This window comes from Acomys minous, assembly GCF_964271855.1.
Source record: "Acomys minous genome assembly, chromosome: 12".
In the NCBI taxonomy this organism is placed as follows: Eukaryota; Metazoa; Chordata; class Mammalia; order Rodentia; family Muridae; genus Acomys; species Acomys minous.
Genome location: NC_140493.1, coordinates 56,720,947 through 56,742,313, shown reverse-complemented (window position 1 = coordinate 56,742,313; position 21,367 = coordinate 56,720,947). Strand labels below are relative to the sequence as shown.

Below are 21,367 nucleotides of genomic sequence, written 5' to 3'. Positions count from 1 at the left end.
GCTTTTACACCTTGCTTAAAGGCAGTGATTTCTGAGGAAATGGAAAATAAGCAATTAAATTTAATTCACTTGTAGGTGTCCACCTAAGGCCATACCAGCCAAATAAATGGAGATTTTAGCATCTTTCACTAGGGAGTAATATCTACAGTATAGTACATTTCCATTTAAAATAGTACAGCAGATTAAATCAACTTCTGGGGTGTCTTTCTTGTATTTCACACTATAGCAATATATGTATGATGGGATATAGCCTATAACCTCACAAATAAAGATACAGATGAGAAAATGGACAGTGTGTGTCATTTAAAATCACTTCTCTTTCAAGTCAATTGCTGTTATTTAAGTGTTGAAAATTATTTTCCAAAAACAAAACTAAGAATTTAAGACTAATACTCAATAAATCTATGTATATTGAAAATTAACAAAATGTAAGAAATCATGATAAATTATATTTATCAAAGTCATAAGGAATTAATACAATCTACACAGAAGGAATTACTTCCTGTTTAGCATTCATGTAATAAGTTATTCTTCTATACAAGGTAATTATTGTCTGTCAGCTGCTCTGGTTAATTTGTATTTGTTGATTGTGAGCAAAATACTATAGTGAAAATTATACAAATAAAAATTAAAAGAGATCTGTTTATTTAAAAGTCTTTAATTAATGAGCTATACATCTGGATAGCCGAGGTAATTTCTTCTCTCACATTTGTATAAAACTTGAAGTAATAAACTTCTTCTTGATTATATTACCTAAAGTGTTATGGCTTAAATCCATTCAACTGGTTATGTTTTGTAGTTATAAATTGCTACCTTATGTGGTATTTCAGGCTTATAAATTAATTTTTTATTTTCTTTTTAAGTTTTGAAACATGGTTTCATGATTCTGGGCTCAAACTTACAGTGTAGCTGATGATGACTTCAAACTTCTGGTCCTTCAGCATCCACATCCGCAAGCACATACACAAGCAGCATCCACGTCCACAAGCAGCATCCACAACCACAAGCAGCATCCACATCCACAAGCACATCCACATCCACAAGCAGCATCCACAACCACAAGCAGCATCCACATCCACAGGCACATCCACATCCACAAGCAGGCACCACTGTACTCTCTTCTGTATGGTGTTTGTGTTGCATGGGGCTCAGGGAGGAACGTGCAGGCTTCCCATACTCTAGGCAAGCATGCTACCCACTGAGCTGCACCCCCAGCACCCACAATTTTATAATCCTAACTAAAGTATTAATTGAAATAATCATAGATCACATACAATTGTAAGTAACAATCCAGAAAAGATCCCTCAGGTATTTTTGCTCAAGTTCCTCTAGTGGTACTGATTTGTAAAACTATATAATAATAATCATCATAATAATAGTAGTAATAGTAGTAATAATAATAATAATAATAATAATAATAATAATAATAATAATAATAATAATAAATATTCTTCTCTAGAATATTGGCATCAAAATGGTTCACTTATTTTATTTTTACCTATTCTGCTTAAGTAGTGTATGTGTCTGTGTTTATATGAATTTGTATGTGTAATGAGCATATAACTTTAGAACTAGTAGAATACCTATGAAACTAGACATTTAGTTCAGTTATTTTTATGAAATATATATATGTATATATATCCATCTTATTTTTCCATTGAAATAAATTGTTTAAGCCACCAAAGAGAATTTCTCTTAAATCAGGCCTCAAGCTATGTACCTCTGTGTAGCTTTCCCAAATTGTAAAACACTAAACTAAAATAAGTTGTCTTAAATTTAATATCCCTAAAAAGTGGGACCAGGAAAACCACATAGACTGAACTATTTAGTACGTGGCCAGTGGTTGTATGAGTGTCAGACCCTTTCTGAATGAAGCAAAAACTTATTAATTTCAATTGAAACACTAGATTACATTCATGGCTACCAATATTCTAAGTGAGGTCAAGTGCGGATTGCTGTGATTTGTAATTGGACTCTTCTTTCAACCTGCTCTAAAAGTGCTGGCCTCTTCTTGCCTTGTAATTGCATTGTGTATATGCAAATTAATTTCTCTTAAGTGCTTTAGAATTTATTCTATGAAGCAGTCTTAATTCCAATATGCTTTATAATATTCTTTTGCTCCTAGCTCCTGTGTCAATCCTAAACTTTGATTTTACCAGATTTATTCTATTCCATATGGCAAAGAAGAAACTGACTATATATAATACATATTATTGATCATATATATAATATATATGAATACATATTAAGCTAATCCCATATTCTGGAGAATAAGAGTATAAAGATGCAGAAATAGAAAGTGTTGCTTTGTAATTAACACAAATGTGGGTTGAAGTATCGATTCAACCAGCATCAATTGAGCAATATTGTTTAAGGGAAATTATCTCCTAAACATATGATTGTAGGCTCAGATTCAGAAGTGGTGTACATTGTTTATTAAATGAATCAGTAAGTGAGTTTAGTCACATCTAAGTGCCACATGTTTGCATGCAGTTGACCCGTGAGAACACAGCGTTTTTTGAGTTCTTATGGGTTAGTAAAGTAATAGTAAATACAATTGTTCTCACCCTTGACTTACTCACTTGTTGGCCTTGAGAATAAAAAAAATGTAAGTTGTATAGTCCTTTAAAAATATAGTTTTCCTGAAGTGATGCTTTGTTCAGGTTTGACATTCGTAGTTGAGAAGCTTCCATTCTTACATTGGACAAGGATAGCAGCACAATTGTTAATAGAACATCTACATTTATACAGGATTTTGGCTAAGTAAAAACTAATATTTCTGTGTAAAAGATCATACAGTAATTAATGTTTGAAAAAAAACTATTTTATATTTGGAATAATATACATTTTCAGATTGAAAACTAGTGTTGTCTTTGAGTGTACAATGTACTTGTCCTTCATGTGTAAATGGGTGTCCTTCAGCATGCCAACAGCTGCGATTATCCACGTCCCTAGCCATGCCTCATGTAAGGAGATGACTGTTCCCATCTGAACCTTGATCACTTCTTCTATCTCACATTATATTAATTAGAGTCTGGGTTCTATTGAATTAAGAATTGACTGATGTGTACATCGCATTAGGTAAATAACTTAGAAAAGGTAAGTAAATGTACATTACATTAAATAACTTGGAAAAATAAGATGATTCGTCTCACCAGTTGACAAACTATTGTGAAATCAAAGATGCCTTTGCTGTCATTTAATTGGTTTACCAATAATCTTGAATTTTTTTCCCCAGACATTCTCCCTGAGTTTAGTGCGACAGTAAGTCCTAAGTGATAAGTGGCTCAAATAGAATTGTCTTGTGTCTAGTGTGCACTTATCTAATGCTTTACATATTATTTTTATTTTTTAATTGAGAGTACTTGAAAAGTGTATTAAAAACAATAACCAGCTAGGGTGAATAACTATTTTTTATTGTTTTTAAATAAGATTGTAAAAACTTTCATCTTTTTTTTCCCAATGTGTAAACTTATCCCTCATTCTTTCCTCTTCGGAAGTCTGTAATGTCAGGATAATGTCAGTGGAGCAGTTAATCCTGATTATCCAGAAATGGAGTGGCTGACCCACCTTTGATGCTGACCTTCACAGCTACATACCTTTGCTTGGCTTAGCTATGAGGCAAGAAAGAAATATCAGCAGCGGGTTGCTGTGGACTAAACTCTGCATTACCTACGTTGTAGAATCAGCTCTCCAGGTCCCGTTCCTATTATCTTTTGATTTCAGGGTTGTTTCAACATTCCTTCATTCCTGTAGAATAAAAATGGTTCTAGTACTAGTTTTTCCAGTTACCATCATCAACCCTAGTGTTAAAGGAGAGGAAGTAAGATGCCAAGATAAAATATAACCTTTTCTGAGTATCTTCTCTGTGTCCAGCATCACATCACAATCTTTTCTTACAAGTTCTTATATAGTTTGCTTAGGAATGAGTGGGAAATTAAGTCGCTACTCATGGTTAGAGTGTTACTTACTTTTCAGTTGCTGAGACAAAATATCATGACCAAAAGCAACTTAAGGGAAAACAGAGCTTATTCGGGCTTTTGGCTCTAGAGGTCTTGAGTCCACAATGGCAGTGGTGAGCATAACATGGTAGCAGCATTGCAAAGTTAAAAGATCACATATTATCTACACACAGGAAGCAGAGAGAGGAAGTAGGATGTAAGATAAGGATGGAGATCCTAGAAGCCTGCCCCTAGTGGTATGACACACTTCCTCCCCTGGAGCTGAATCTCCTAAAGGGTCTATAATCTCTGCAAACAGAAACCTCAACTGAGGACCAAGTGTTCAAATGCCTATGGGGACATTTCTCATGTAAACCCCTACATTTGGCCTCTTGGAAAGCATAGGCTCATGGTATCTCATGATGTAAAATGAGTTTAGTTCATTATCAAATGTCCTTTTAGTCTTTAGCAGTCTCAACACTGTTTCAAGATCAATATCTTCCCTGAGACATAAGGCAATTTTTATGACTGTGGCCTCTGTTAAATAAGTAACTAAGTACATGATAAATGAATAAATAATAAATGTGAAATAATATCCTTCCAATATTTAGTGGCACAGAATATATATTACCACCCCAAAAGAAAAGAATAGGGAGATAGTAAGGGAATATTGAATCAAAGGAAGTCTGTAACCCATCAAGGAAAACACAATCCTGTCCCTCCATGTCTGGTGTCTGAGGCTTCAGTTGGGAACAGCTCAAGTGGTTCTTCAACTTAAGCCTTGTTGCCTATGTAATGTACATTTCTTTCTTGCACTGGCTGTACTCTCTTTATTCAGTTCTCTTTGGCAGATATCTCACAGGCTGGCATCCTCAATCCCTTGGAGTCTCAACAACATAGGCTTTACCACCACACCTTTGTCTCATGATGCTTTGCAACCTCCTTACAGAAACTATGATGCTGATACAGCTGTCTGTCCTTTCTAAAACCTCACAGGAAGAGTTCATGGCCCCATCAATCCTGTAGCTCTTTTTTGGCTGTAAAGCCAGAACCACCTTGATGGATGACACTGCAAACTCAGCTGCCATTTGGGGATAGACCCTTGCAGTTTTTTGTGGTCTCAAACAAAAACCCCTTAGTCTCGTCTATTTCACAAATTTGAGCACATTTCTTATCTTTCACATGTAAAGCAGGAAGATTCTCCCTAACGGTTCTAATTTCAACAATTATACAACAAGATTTTGTTGCAACATTAAGCTTCCTAGTGCTTTTTCTCCTTCAAATTGTACATTGTTCTTTATTTCTTTGTGGCCTATTTGTTGCTCATTTTCATCTTAGATCTGTATAAGAGTAATCAACAGTAACCATTCCACAGTCTCATTGTTATGCTATCTTGAAATCTGTTCTACCAAAGAAATGATGCTGTTATGTTTTAACTCAGTCTCAAACAAATTCTCAAGGCACAGGCAGACTGAAACCAGATTTATTACCCAAATATGCGGGCAATAACCTGTAGCCCTGTCACTAATATAGATTGTGTTTCCCTCTGGTACCTAATGAGTTGGGCCTCTACTCCATGATTTATTTTTAGTGCTACTGACACAGGAAGCAGAGAAGAGAAACACGTAGTGGACCAAGACTATAAACCCTAAACACCACCACAGTGATACACTTTCTCCAGCACAACCTCACTTCATAAAGTTTCCATAACTTCCCCCAAATAGCACTACTAAGTAGAATCATGTGTTCAAATACATGAGTCTGGAGGCGGGTTGCGTTTTTCATTTAAACAACCATAAGTAACAACACACCACAGATGCACAGCAGGTAATTTAAGCTGTTGCTCATAATAGTTAACAAAAGTTGCCTCCCCACCCCAATTCTGATGCCCAGAAGTATATGTAATCTGCCATTTTAATGATTTATGGAATCTGATGTGTAATCTGATTCATGTAGCCTCAGAAACCCAACTAGGGTAATTAGGGAATATAGAAAGCACAGACATCAGACAGACATAGAGAAAAGATGAGGTCAGGAGAGACATGGACACTTCGATGGAGCTGCAGCATCCACTCAACAACCTGGGAACTCTGCACTTTTGTTATGTGCAACACAGCAGGAGGGGTTGCTCTTCTCAGTAGTAAGTTTCTTTCAAGCATACTTGGGCTGTAGACATCTGGGAGAAGGAAACTACATCCATTGCTTTCTGTGTGCTCTGTAAATCTTTGCACATGGACCAGAAGAAGGTTTTCTCTATGCCCTGAGCCTGACCTGGGAAGGCTTGGCCAGTTCTCATATGTGTGAGGCATTGGGGTCCTTGTCAATATAGAACATCCCCTCAGGACATCATCTGCTCCCTATACATCCAATTGAGGGCTTTCTTTTTTCCCCACAGGTTAATAATTTTATTAAATATTATGCATTGCCATTTTGGCTATTCCATGATTGTATTTATATGCATTAAATGTAATATCATGTTCACTAAAGTATGATAACATCCTTAATCAGCAAATACAGTGTTGAAGGACATTCTTGTATTAATTTTTATTAAGAGAGAATACAATGTGCTTAAGACTAAGTTTTTAATAATGTAAATTATTATTTGACTCTAAGAAGTATGTACAATGATTTCTATATCACTGTACTTACTATTTCTTAGTCCTTCTGATGGCTGATATTTATTATGAACAGTGCAGCCAGTGGATTTGCAGAATGCTGTTTTACTGGTTTAAGAGCTTATGATAAACTACCTTTACATTTATGCTCCTAGTTACTCTATAAATAAAAATTCCTCATATTTAGCAGGTATGCATTCCTCTAATTTATTTTCTAGCTCCTGAGACTTACCGAAGCTCTGAATATTAGTAGGCAACATTCATTCATGTACATAGTGGAGATTTTTCAAGATATTTATTTCATGTGCTACTTCTTTAACTATTTTGAATATTCTGATATATAGTAATCATTATATCATTTGTACTTATGCAGGATCTTGAAGAAGAATTTCTTAAAGCAAGTAAAGTTGACCTCTTGCATTGTCTGTATAGTTTAAATAATTATGACCACTTCTGGGTATTTGATTTTTATACAAAGCATTGCATCATTATTTCTGAGTGAGCTCATCAGACCTGGAGAAAAAGTGGTAGGACAGACTTCTCTATTTGAAGCACTGTGACCTGTGAGGCCTCAATAGATACACTTAACAATGAGGCTGTTTATCTGGCCTTTAGCAAGTAGTAAAACATGAGAATTCCTAGGATTATTTCATCATCTCATGAGAAATTACTGAAAAGCAACAAAAAAATTTTCAAAGAGTAAGTCTATTTTTAAACCAAATTTAGTACTTGAAAGCAGCTTATAAAATAGTTTCCAGGATTTTCCAAAAGTACTCAGGATAATATATTTTATCCTAAGGATAAATATATTGCCTAAGGATAATATATTTTATATATGCCTAAAAATAAAAATACATTCAACAGAAACTTACAAATACGCGTTATTCCACTTTAAAATTGTTTAGCAAACAGTACGTTAGCACTGTATTTCGTTCATTTTTGGAAATGGTTCTTTCTGGTTTGTTTTGTTTTGTTTTGTTTTGTTTTGTTTTGTTTTTCAAGACAAGTTTTCTCTGTGTAGCTTTGGGTGTCCTGACCTCACTTTGTAGACCTGGCTGGTCTCAAACTCACAGTGATTCACCTGCCTCTGCTGGGATTAAAGGCGTGCGCCACCACTGCCCAGCAATTGTTTCTGGTTTTAAAAGGGAAGAAGTAGGTAGGAATGCTCTGGTCCTTTAACACCCTTCCTTTTGGGATCCCTTTCCCTGGCAAATTATCTTATACCCTACTATAAACTTATTACACTAGGCAATGAACATTTTACTGCAATTAGAATAAACCACATATGGAAATGATTGAAAGGACATTCTTGTTTCTACACCCATTTTCAATATTGTATCTGACACTTAGAGTGGCTAACACATCATTTTGAATGAGTGAATATTTATGGGTTGAAATTCAGTTGAAAATTGTTTTCTGAGTCAAATCATCCTGGAATGAATTCTTCATGTGGAACTTAATACACGGTGGACGTAGATCATGTGAAGATGTATGTACTGTGCTTTGGGACACTCCACAGAAATGATGGTCTCAGCTACAGAACCTTCTGTGTGCAGGAAAGGGCCCAGCCTTGGATCAGAGAGCAGATGTTGAATTTATCAAAGCTATGTTCATGAGCACTCTCAGCCGGTCTGTTTCCTTCCTTTCTTCCCTTCCTTCTTTTCTTATTTCCTTAAAATCTGGTATATATCCACTCTTTCTATTAAAGAAGTAAAGAGCCAAGGAGAGTCAAGAAAAAGGAAAAGGAAGAGTGAGAAGTAGAGCTGAGCATATAGCTCAGCTGTAGAGAATGTGCCCGGTATACACAAGAACTTTGGTTCACGTCCAATACCACAATAAGAAACTTAGGAAAGAGAAAATGACATATATACTGAGTGCATTTGTACTTAATCCATTGGGAATGCAGAACATACGATATTTAAATGGTGGAGTAGCTAAGGACGGTAGATTTAGTGGCTTTAACTAGATGCATACATTTTCACATCTGAGAATCGCTTCTGCAGGCAGTGCTGTCAGCATGACTGAAACTCTCGAGAGCCATTTGGAATCTGCTGATGTCTTTTGCATTCTGAATTATTGGAAATAAGGAGTTGTGTCATTCCTTATGCTGATAGTAGCATGATACATTTAATCAAGTTTTAATTAGCTTATTTAATAACTTAGTGGCTTTCTTAATGTGATGCCTCGTGCCTGTTTTTCCAGCACTCTGAGAGGCTGAGGCAGGAGGATTGCCATGAGTTGAGCATAACCTGGGCTATATATTGAGTTTGAGGTCAGCCTAAGCTACAGAGGAAAGAAAGGGGGGGGGAGGAGGAGGGGCAGGGAGGGGGAAGGGAGGGGAAGAGGGAAGGAGGGAGGGCGACAGAGACACAGAAATACTGACCCTAAGTAAATCTTCCCTCTAGAGAATACATTATGCTATAGGATTCCACTATTTGAACTTTGTGTTTCTTTCTGGACATTTTAGGACAGTGATGTGGAAGTCTTTATTGTGAACTCCTGGTGTCCACACAATACTTGACCAGGGTTTACTTTAATTTTCCCAATCACTTTGTCTGTGGACTGTCCTACAGGTACACACTTTCTACTTTCCAAATCAAGTGACAGCTAATCTTATACCTGAATCCATCCTAATGGTTGCTGTGCAAGGCTGAGAGCACTGTCTCACTTTTATCTACTTTAAGGAAAATAATAAAGTCTGAGAGAGTTAGAGAGGGTTGGAATCCAGAATACACGAACTTATCACTTTAAATTTACTTTTGTTTTAACCCCATGCTAATAATATGATAGCCAAAGTTGTATCATCCTGTCTATCATTTGTACTACCCAATACAAAGCCTTGTAGAGGTATCTGGGGTCACCATGGAAACAGAGAAACCAATGACAGATAATGTAGGTGTTTACAGGGTAGAGGAGCATTGTGGCTGAGGGAATTAGGGAAGGTATATTGGACAATGGTAAGTGGGCTGCAGAGGAATACTTACACATAACAAAGATACTCATTGTCTTTAAGAAACATACTGAACAGTGAGGCCTTCAAACCACAGTGAGACTATTAACACCCAAAAGTAGAATGAAGCAGGCTAGCTTTGTCCCAATTTTCTTCTCATTTTTATGTGGCTTTAGAATATTTACGTGTGTCTGTGTTTGTGCATGTGTGTTTGTGTGTCCAGAAGTATAAGGAAATGCCTTATAAATTGCCTTATCAGTAGAGATTGAATTTTTGGAAGTATTGTATGAGACTAAGAATACTTTTAATAATACAGTGCTCAAACTTTGATAATAAGCAACTTCAAGTCAGTATGATGCTTTAAGAATCAGATCTTCCCCGGGCCTAAGTCACTGTCATATGAAATAAGTACATATTGTGTTTTCCAGAGCTACAACACACCGATGAGAACTGAGTGGTTTTATTATACTTTTCTACTTTCTACTCTGTAGGACTCATTTTCCCAAGATCTTTGCAAGGATTCACATGTGATATTCAAGTATCAGTCAGTCTTGGGCTGAGACCTCGTAGGGTCAGTCTTCTTTAACTGAATATCATCTTTAGTATTTTATGAGTTATTATTTTTTATTTCACTTCAGATATGTTTATTACTTTTTTGCATTATACTTTTTTTATTAATTCATTCATATTACATCTCAATTGTTATCCCATCCTGTGTATCCTCCCATTCCTCCCTCCCTCCCACTTTTACCCTATTCCCCTCCCCCCTGAGTTATTATTTAAACCCTTTAAACTAATAATTTAGTAACATGCTCTACCAAATCAAAGTGCTCTCCAGTCAAACACTGAAATCCTTTAGTGCGAGTGAGCTTCCTTATTTCTCTGTTGCAGACGGAAAGAACTTCACAGTAACTTATTATATGCTTCAACCAGGCTAAAAGCTTTCAGATAGACTCCCCATGTCATTTCCCCATCTGTCAAACCATTCTGCTATCGTCTGGTTCTGTAAGGTTGCAATCCACCGGTCACACTCCCTCTCCCAAACGGAAACTCGTCCGGACCTTTTCTTCTAGGCAAAGCCCATCCTATTGCAATTGATGCTTAAGGATGTTAATCCACCCAAACTTGTCAGTTTAAGTCTTTTCATCTCCATCTAAACCATGTTACCAAGTTGAAGACCTATTATATTTTGGGTCATTATAGGCTACCAGAAAAACAGTCTCCAGTAAAGCAACAAATAGGTAAACTAATGACAGCAGCCTGGGAGAACCGTATGAGGGGCTTTTTTTTTTTTGACAGACTGCATGTTATCTAAGCAAAGAAATATGGTTGCCTGGAGCTTACAGTCATAAATCATCAATCAGGCTTTTTGGCATTCTCTTAAGTGTTGCTTAAAACGTCTTCCTTCCTTCCTTTCCATCAGACAGGACCTATGGCTGATTTTTTTTCTCCAAGGTTTCCTTTGGAGTTTACGCTCCTGGAGGAAACCAGGCTTCTGTTAGCATGTCCTGACCCCTGCATCCGCCCCTCCCCCCCCCCCCGCCCGCCCCCCGGTCTCTGCAGCAGCTTCTCCTGACTGGTGACTGGTGCTCCCCACTGCTCTTTCCTGCTTTGCTTCCACAATGATTCCTTTTAAAGCCCAGAGCTCCCAAGCACAACCTCCCTCTGTTTCTCAAGATTTAGATCAGGAAGTGGTATTAGGGCAGCCTGTGACAAGGAGTGTTGTATGAAAGGTCTGAGCAGGTTCCGGGCAGCAGGGAAGCCCACTGTGGAGGATTTCTGAGCTAAGGACTAAGGACAGTTGTCTCCTGTCTTCCATCCAGCAACTGAAAAATCTCAAAGGACAGATGCTCCTAACTTCACTCGCTTTCCAAAGTTTTTCCAGAGCGAGGCACACAGGCACTTGTTTTCAGACACCTGCCATAGCTAGTTTACCTACCCCATTTCTTGGTTGATGTGTGGGGAGAAGGTGAATGCACTCTAGTAATTTTACATTATGATGCTTATTTTTTTAAAAAAAAATGCCTACACTTGTTAATATAGATAAGCAGTTCGCAACCTGTATGCTGTGACTCCTATGGGGGGTCAATAGGCCTTTTCACAGGAGTCAAATGTCAGATAACCTGCATGTCAGATGTTTACATTACAATTCATAACAGTAGCAAAATTACAGGTATAAAGTAGCAACAAAAATAATTTTATGGTTGGGAGTCACCACAACACGAGGAACTGTAATAAGAGGCGGGGGGCACGGTCATTAGGAAGGTTGAGAACCACCGATCTAGATCACAATGAGCAATATTATTTCCTATGCCCATATTTTATCTCTTCTTCTTTTCAGATAGATGATAATTATAACCAGGAGGTTTCAGTGTTTCTTCCCATTGAAACCTTGTTTTACAATTATTCCTCAGGGCATTTCAGTGATACAGTGAAAATTATGTTTGTAATGCATACAACATTTCATGGCATACTTAGATAATTCACCCCCCTAAACAATGATGGACATGCTGATGAATTCCTATGACTTTCTCGGAGCTTTAGACCAAGGAAATGCTTTGCTTTCTTAAGAAATACAGTGGTTTTGAGTTGCTGTAGGTTTTAGAAAATGCCAGTGTCTTTACGGAATTTTCACTTACCAAAGGCAGCCCTTACAAGGAGATGTTTTTATTTCACTGGCACCATTTTGTTATCTTTTCCAGTGCAATTACAAGCTAATTCAGAGCTCTTTGTGATAGACTAATAGCTACTGATTCGCTTCTGCAACCTAGTACCTCTTCATGCACTTTCAGTACCATCTGCGGTGCCCCAGCACTTACCTAGGGTGAGCCTTTTTCTCTACACAGACTCATCTTTGGCAAATCATTAATGGAACATCAAAAAGATCCCATCTGTTAGAGTTACATATGGCTAAGATCAGAATTATCAAATATCTCGTTTTTTTTCTTTATTCCTTTCTTCTTCTTCTTCTTCTTCTTCCTCCTCTTCTTCTTTTCTTTTTCTTTTTTTCCCCTGCCTTTCTTAGCCACACAATAAATGTAGTTGTCAGCAGAATAAGTTCATGTGCCGGATAAGGTCACAATTTCATTTAGTGACAACTTCCAACAGTAGGAGCTACAAGGTTCGATTTATTAAAGAATCAGAAGGGATAAGATCACTGCTTGGCCAGCCTGATTTATCAGAGTTTGACTGGAGTACTTGAATAGGGAATGTCGTATTTCAAGTTTATGTTCAAAACTGTAGTTTAGTGTGTATTGTGACTGTATGACCCAAAAATTGAGACAGGAAATTAGAAAAGCTGTCCTTAATATGGCATTTGTTGCCATCACCTAACAGTTATCATTTACTGAGTCAAACAATGCTTACGGATGCATCAATACAGTATAAAAATGGAGTTGTTTGTCTTAGAAGGAAGATGGGACATGGGGTTATTAGTGCTTGAAGAGGCCGCGTACTGGCAAGACTGTGGTTTGGCTTTGCAGATAGGCCTCGGTGAAATGTTCTAACCCTCTCATGTGTCTGGCAGGCAGCTGTCAAATGGTTAAACCATAAAATAGCAAAGAGCACTGGCATACTTTGGCCACCTTGGCCGACTTTGAAAATGTCTCAGAATCTTTGAGCGCCTTTTGAACTCAGCAGGACTTCAGGGCTGTCCATGTTTGATACCATGATGTATAATGTTTTCCAACCATGAAGAAAATATAAATATGGGCTCTGAAGCTCTCGCCTTCTGCTCTAGTGAGGCCTGATAAACATTACAAACCAATTCATGTGGTCTGCTTTGAAATTTGGCTATATATTTAAAACTTTAAACCAACTCAGAGTTTATTTTCAGCAAATGAAATGGGATCTTCTATCATCTCATTTACTTGAACCCCCATCCTTTATGAAAGCTGAGCCCACAGTTAAGAGATGGTAAATAAAATACCATATGTGCTTATGTTACCAACTTAATGCAGAGTTCAGCTGGGAGCTGAATCCAGCTGATTGCGGATAGCGAGGTGGAAAGGTCCACATTTCCCCTCCTTTGTATACTACCATTTTTATAGACTTTTGTTTCTAAATAGACATTTAAATGGATCCTTTTAAGGGACAAAACACATACTGAAAGCCCCTTCATTAAAAAAGATTTGAGGTCATTTTTGGTGACTGAAATTATTTTTTTCCACACAGGCAGTGTATTTTATATAGGTCTAAAACTGGGTTGATATTTTTTAAAGCTGTAGGGTGTTTTGTAGTGGTTAGCCTTAGCTTCTTTTTCAAGTGGAGCTATCATAAGTCTTTGAGTAATCACAGACTTTTAAAAGTATGCATTATCAAGAAGATAAGAGAAACAGCCCTCAGCACTAACAATATTATCTTTTCCCAAAATTGATTAGGGCGTCCTAAGTGTCTTGGGTATTTTCTGTGTACCTACCCAGCATGTTAAAAAAAAAAAGGCTTCATTTTAAAAAATAGCTGCAAAACTATGAATAGGACAGAACTGACTGCTTTATTTTCCCTGTAGCTCTTGCAGATGAGGTAGCATCCATGAGAGCCGTAGGAGAGTGGAAGTTGTAGTGGAAAGAGAAGACACTCTAAGACAACTCTTTCTAATGTTAAAATCAACTTGAAATGCCGTACAATTGACTCCTGTCATATTATGAAAATATGTACATAATTAACTTTTATAAAATTTCTATTTATAAGTAACGCACACCAAAAACCATCATTTACCCAGAGATAGGCATTTTAACAAACTCTGTGAATCAACTTGTTGATCTCTCTCTCTCTCTCTCTCTCTCTCTCTCTCTCTCTCTCTCTCTCTCTCTCTCTCTCTCTCTCCACACCACACCCTTCTCTTTTTTGGTAAAAGAAATTATGACTAAGAAAGCACAGGGAAATAACCAAAGAGACTCAAAGAAACATCATGAAGGACCATAGCTTTGTGGCTTGGTCATGCAACATTACTGGGTCTGTTAAGACAAAAGCATGGTGGGAGTTCACGCGGTTACAGGAGCAGTTCCCAGAACAGGGCTGAGCAGGAGATGAGGAAGAAGGGATGATAAGGAAGCCAGTCCTCTCTGTGGGGGAGAACAAGCACAGCAGAGCCGCAGAATTCATCACCGGGGCCGATGCTGAGGACAGCCTCATGGAAAGACTAGGACTGAGCAGACTGTGCCTTTCAGAGGTCAAAAGAGGGAGACTGCAAGAACCCGCACAAAAGGCTGAGTAGTGATAATGGAGTTCTCGCGAGCTTATCCCAGCAGGCTTGGAGTCTGAAATGGAAGCTGGTCAGCCACTCGGTCAGAGTTGACACAAACCTCAAATATTCTGATAAGAAAGGCAAATCTGGGAGATAGGAGGAGGAAGATAAGTGAAAATATGAGGTGATTTGGATAGAGGAGACAAAGAGAGATGTGGCCACAGACAGTGGGGCACAGACATCCTATCATTGCGCGATAGGACGCAAGCATTTGGTGAAGTACTAAATATTCTTTAGGTAATTTGAATAACGACAATTTGTTATTGCAGTTCTCCTTTTTTGTGTACAACAACTGAAATTCAAAGTGTCAAGTCGCTACCTCTGGCTGGCGTGATATTCCCGGTCCTTTCATCATTCGGTGCGGAACCCTTCTTAAACCTTTCCTGCCACACTAATCCCTTTCCCTCCAGAGACTCGTGAACTTCACCTCATCACCAGCCATTATTTTCATAAACTGTTTGATCCTTCTTCCATCAAATCATTACTCAACCCCTCGGCTTCTCAAAAGGCACGTAGCCAAAAGTCCTGGCTCACAAATTGAAAACCTGAATTTCATCCTTGGAATTTTCTTCTGACTCCTAACATATAAATAGCGACTCAGCCATATCATGTCATCTCTCCAGTCCACACAAGACTCCATAACCTGCGCGACATTCCAGGCCCTGGTCTGTGCTGACTGCCGCTTTGTGTTTGAACCTTACTTATTGGCTAGTGCTTAGTTGATACCAAGTCAGCATTTGTATAGTAAATGAGTGAATGAATGAATGAATGAATGAATAGAAGAATGAAGAAATGAGTGCCAGATTAGGTATGATTTGGAGCTTTTCTTTTAGGTTTCCGGTAAAACATCCATTTTGTGACAAGCTGGTTTTAGAACTGGGAACCATGACTCAGAAGCCTGATTTCTTTCCGTTTTCATGATATAGCTGAGGGGAGAAATTAGATGAACATGGATCATCAGAGTGGGAAAACCCCTTACTAAGTAGTTAAGGCTGGTTCTTATGTTAACAAGGACTTTTTAGGGACTATTCAGCTGTTTAATGGACAAAACTGGGCTTTTTTTTTTAAAAAGCATCTTTCTTTTAGTGAAATAATACGTTGCATAACACCTATTGATATCTAAAATCATTAAACATTAATGCTTTTAATAACATGTAAGATAAATATGCTTTCCAATCACCAACATCATATTTTTTTGTTGTTTCTTGGCACCAAATACATATTCATACCTTATGCTATGCTGTGGGTTTTTATAAACACAGTCACAAATAAATGATTCATTTTTAAGCTATTTTGGCAATAGAAAAGAGTTTCCCCAAACTTCAAAATAGCCTCTTAGCAAGTAAGAAAGGAGGCTGGTGTTTGCCTGCTTGTCTATGAAGCTTGGGCAGTAACTGTGCATTTTGAAAAAGTTGTATTTAAGAACTCACAAAGTATTTTGGGTCTGTTTAAAGTTTTGATACATGGAGACATCTGACAACGTAGGAGGCATTTGGATATTACTTTATGAGCTAGCCTAAGTTTTGAGTTCTTATTGCACTAAGGACAGCCCTGATTGCTATTCCACAGGTGTAGATTAGAGTCACTGCTTGACTGAGGCTGAACCCTCTTCAAATGAAACATGTCAAAGGCACAAGGACAGGATGAAGTACATTTTAAAGAGGTTTTCAAAGATTTCCATGATTCCTCTGGCATCACTTTAAAATGACACGGCTTTTCAAAATTTTATAAACGTAGAAGTTTTATTTGGACACCATCCTTTATGTACAGATCAAAGTTCTTAATTAATATTTAGGTGAAGGTGTTATTTAAATGCAAACAGTTGAAAATTTGTAGAATTTTTATTTGAGAGAAATGAGATATTTTCTGTGTAAATACAATAATTATCATTAGAGATTTAAATAAGTAGATATGCATAATTGAAAAACATTTCTTCACTATTTAATGATATTAAAATAGATTGCAAGAAGAGCCCAAGGGTAATTGGTAATTGGTAATTGGTAATGCCCTTAACTTGAAGAAAGTTTGCTAGTTTTGCTCTGTCTTTGACAAATTTTCCATGGAAAGCTGCTGGTTCCAGTGTATTAATCAAAATTGATGTATAAGGCTTTAGAAGTCGTAGAAAAATCTCAGAAATTGGTCTGTTATTACGTGTGCCAAAAATATTATTACACTTCCATATTGTGATTAAGCTTCAGAGTTTAGTATGTAAGTCCTGGTGTTATTTACTGTCAAGGTATTCTTTTTATAAAACTGCTTTTGAGGTCTGGAGTTATTTTCCTTACTGCTGATCATTATTGGCTTCTGCCCCTGACCATATTTCCCACGTATACATAGAGTGGAGACTGTCATGACAGAGGCACCAAGTTCCAGTCTGATTTTTTTTCTTTGTTCTCCAATCCGCATGGCTTTCCATCTGTGGGGCTCTTTATTTAACAATCCCTCATTCTTAATCTACTGCTGAACAGGCTGAGAGTAAGAACCAACATGAAGCAGTAAACTATATTAATGACATAGTATTTTAAAATGTCTAAAACATTGAGATGTCAAGTGACATGACAGTACTTGGAGGGTAAAAACCTTGATTGAATCAACCAATTATGGGATGAGAATTCCTGTTCACCTTAAGCCATGTCCAAGCCTTGGGCTTCATTTAAAGGGTTTTCCCCTCTCCATTTATTTATTTAATCACTTTACATCCTGATCCAAGCCTACCCCCTCCCTCCTCTCCTCCCATCCCCCCCTTCTCCTTCCTCCCAGAGAAGGAAAGCCCCTAATTGGTAGCTATCCACTCTGGTATCGCAAGTCACTGCAGGACTAAGCACAGCCTCTCCCACCAGGGAATGAGTAGGCCGCCCAGGTAGGAGAACATGACCCAGCATCAGAGAGCAGAGTCAGAGAAAGTCCCTACTTCTGTTGTTAGGGGACCCACATGATGACTAAGCTGCACATTTGCCACTTATGCACAGGGGTCTAGGTTTGTCCATTTATGCTCTTCCATTGGTGGTTCCATATCTTTGAGCCCCCATGGGCCCAAGTGGGTTTACTCTGTAGTTCTTCTTGTGGTGTCCTTGACCCCTCCATCTCTCTCAATCCTTGCTCCCACTCCTTCACAACACTCCCTGAGCGCTGCCCATTGGGTTGCCTGGGATCTCTGCATCTGTCTCCACCAGCTACTTTATGAAGCCTCTGGGGAGGCAATTGTACTAGACTCCTGTCTGCAAGCATAGCAGAGTAGTTTTTACTCATTTATTAATTGATTATATAGTAACTTAACAATTAACCAAGCATTCAATTAATCCCTAATCCATGGTGTGTGTGTGTGTGTGTGTGTGTGTGTGTGTGTGTGTGTGTGTGTGAAGAGAGAGAGAGAGAGAGAGAGAGAGAGAGAGAGAGAGAGAGAGACAGACAGACAGACAGACAGACAGACAGACAGACAGACAGACAGAAGGGAAGAATTACCAAAACAATTTTTATTGAGAAAATGAAGCACCATTCCTTATTGCATATGTACTCACTTTATCCATTGAAAATATTGGTAATTCCAAAAGATTGTCAACTGATGTTAGAAACTGTTCAGATAATTTCTTCAGAATTTTTGAGTAGATACTGCAAGAATTTTACCCACTATTTATTCTCCAAAGTCACCTTTCCGTGTGGGCATTACATTAATGTTTTTTGAAGAAATGTTGCTTTTAAAGGATGACTCCAGTGGATAATGAATGTGGGGTGTGCAGAAAAGAAGCTGGACTGATTTGAATATGGTTATAAGACAAACATTTTCTCTTTAAAGAATGCCGAGGTCAGTTGTTTTGCAAGGATGTGTAATTGATTTTCTTTATAGGGATGTGTAAAGCAAGGGCAAAACAGGTGTTATTGTTACTATGTGTGTGTAAGGATACTGATCGCCCGTGTTCTCACGTCTGTTGCAGGAGAGCTGGAAGTGATTCAGAGGGACGGGGAAAGGAGAATCCAGAGTCGGCAGCAGCTTCCGGTGGGAACGACCTGGGGCCCTTTCGCCGGGAGGATGGACCTCAATAATAACTCCTTGGTATGTGGACCTTCTCAGACGTTGGACTGCTCTTCCAGGCTTTATCTCTACTAGTTCCAGGTTAAATTTCAGGGGAGAAAACTTGGGGGTTTGCTGATTACATATATGGATTAAAAAAAAACATTTCCAATGGTTTATCTCTGATTAGTATATGTATAATCCCAAAGGAAACAACTTACTCGTGTCAAATGGTTGACTAGTGAGGTAACTTAGGGCAGTACTGTATCTGCTTAGGCACACTTAGTTCACATTTAACACTATGAACAATCACCTTCATTTTTCAGATGGCACATATTAAATACCATACATTATAGGTGTACATAAAGAATAAGAAATAGACAACTTTGCTATCCTTCCATAATACTGCCTGTAGCTGTAAGGGGGCAAGGATAAATAATCAACATTACAAGTTGTGCTAACATTTTTATAAGAGTTCTGAGGCTAGAAAAAGTCACCTGCTTGTGGTAACTGTTTTCTCAAACCACTGCAAGGTACGAAATGCAGAAGGTAAGCTGCCAATCTCCCTTCTCACCTACATGCTGCTTTTGTTCTCTAGCACTGCTTAACAGACATCTGGGAACTAAGATATTGTTCACATTTAAAACTCACACCAGATACCAACACAACCTTCTATTATTTCTCAGACATTCTGTCAATAGTTTCTGCACTCAAGTGACAACAGTAGTTCATTGATGAACTAATGAAGTTTTTCCCATGTGTTATATCAAAATGATATCTAGATGATCTTTGTATTATTGCCTCTACATCCACACCCACCCACACATATATGTATGTATGTATGTATGTGTGTGTGTATATATAGGTTGGTAGTTTCATGGCATTTTTACCGTCTGTCAAATTGTGATGTATGAATAATAAACTTATTTGTGAAAGTTTTACTGCTCACTGCCACATCATATTGTGGCTTTAACACTCCTCTACCATTCCAAAACTATTTGATGTCATATTTAATATTTTTAAATAATTCCATTTATTTAAAGGTCATTAGATATAACCTTTACTATGTAACCTGTAACAGTGCCATGCTAGTCATTGCTTAGAGACTTCTAAGATATAATGAATGCTTGTTGACTTTTAGAAAAGAGTACATAAACCTGAGGACATAAACCTAGTTCATTCACCCACCCTAACATGTCAGTAAATGTGCTGTCTCTCAATTTTTTGGCTTCATAGATGAGAAGACAAAAGCTCTGGCTATGGATTCCAGGATCCTCTGAACTAAGACATAGAATTAACACTGTCAGATTTCAGAAGTCCATGGCATCTCGTGCGTTTCTTTTCTGGTTTGTGGCCCCTCAGTAAAGCGTCATGCACTTATTTGAACACTTCCCAAGCCACCTCTTCAGTAGAATTTTGATATGATATTTTAGCATGATAAAGAGTTCTACATAGATAAATTTATAAAAGAGAAGAAAAACATCAATAGTAATAGTAATTTGCTGATTTGGTTTGATTGCTTCACCTTGGACAAAATGTTGGTTATGGTATTTAGACTACCTAACAGTTTGTAATTAGCCAAATATTTATGCAATTGCATTGCATCTTTAGAATTTGGATGGCGCTTCAATATTTTTTATAGCACAAAGACAAATTTCCCTTATCAAAAATATATAGCTACTTGCTCTTCCTTATACAACTTTGAATCAGATTTGAATGAGAACGGTCTTTGCAGTTGCTTGTTTGCCAGGCATGTGAGCCTGCTCTACTCAGACTCATGCTGTTGGCTCAGGAGATCCGGCACACTAATTAATCCAACACAGTAATTAATTGAGTCACCATGCCAGATGTCAAATCCTTTTTATATCTTTCAAGTCTCCATCTTGAAGTACATTAATAATATTCCACCTTCTGTGGGGAGCCTTTGCAGACCAGGCATTTGTGTGTATATAGGATGTTCCAAGAAGCATACTCCTCTGTATAGAAAAAAAAATCACACACAAAAACTGATTAGACAAGAAGTTATTCTTGGAATAATATAAAGCACGGAATGTATAAATAGATTTTTTTTCTTATCAGTAGCTTCTTATCTTGGTAGATACTTCATGCTGTAAAGCTTTGATAATAGCAGCAGCAGCATGGTAAATGCATGTATTGGCCCAGGTATACTTTATATGAGAGAAAACAATACTTATCTCTATAACAAAGTATTGTCGAGAAGAAGATGGACACTTTGGGGAGTTACATAATTAGCTCCCAAGCAATTACTTGATATTACAACCCATGTTGCAATCTCAGAAATATTTTCTATGATGTAAGAATAATAACACCTGGCTTATAAGATTTTGTGAGACGAAATGAGGGCGCATAAATGAATTATCGCAAGATATTAGCTCCTGTTACTGAACTGTCATCTATACAAACAGATCTATTGCGATGCAGCACATTAAAAGTGCCACAGACCCTCCCTAGATTAAACCTGTAACACTGTTGACTTCAGTCTTTAGAAACATTACATGTCTTACATGTAGCTCTTGGCCAAGTGATTACGATTTGTCATAAAAACAGAACCAACGGGATGCATCTGAACATACAGATTTACTCTAA

General features: G+C 37.7%; 1 protein-coding gene across 2 annotated transcripts in view; it reads left to right on the top strand.

Moving 5' to 3' along the window:
- The window catches only part of ZFPM2 (zinc finger protein, FOG family member 2), a 439,131-nt gene that overhangs the window by 208,438 nt on the left and 209,326 nt on the right, over positions 1–21,367 (top strand). For both annotated transcript variants that reach the window (XM_084748703.1, XM_084748702.1), the window contains one exon: positions 18,684–18,802. In XM_084748703.1, the coding sequence (XP_084604829.1) occupies positions 18,684–18,802 (119 nt within the window). The remainder of the gene's footprint in view (positions 1–18,683; positions 18,803–21,367) is intronic.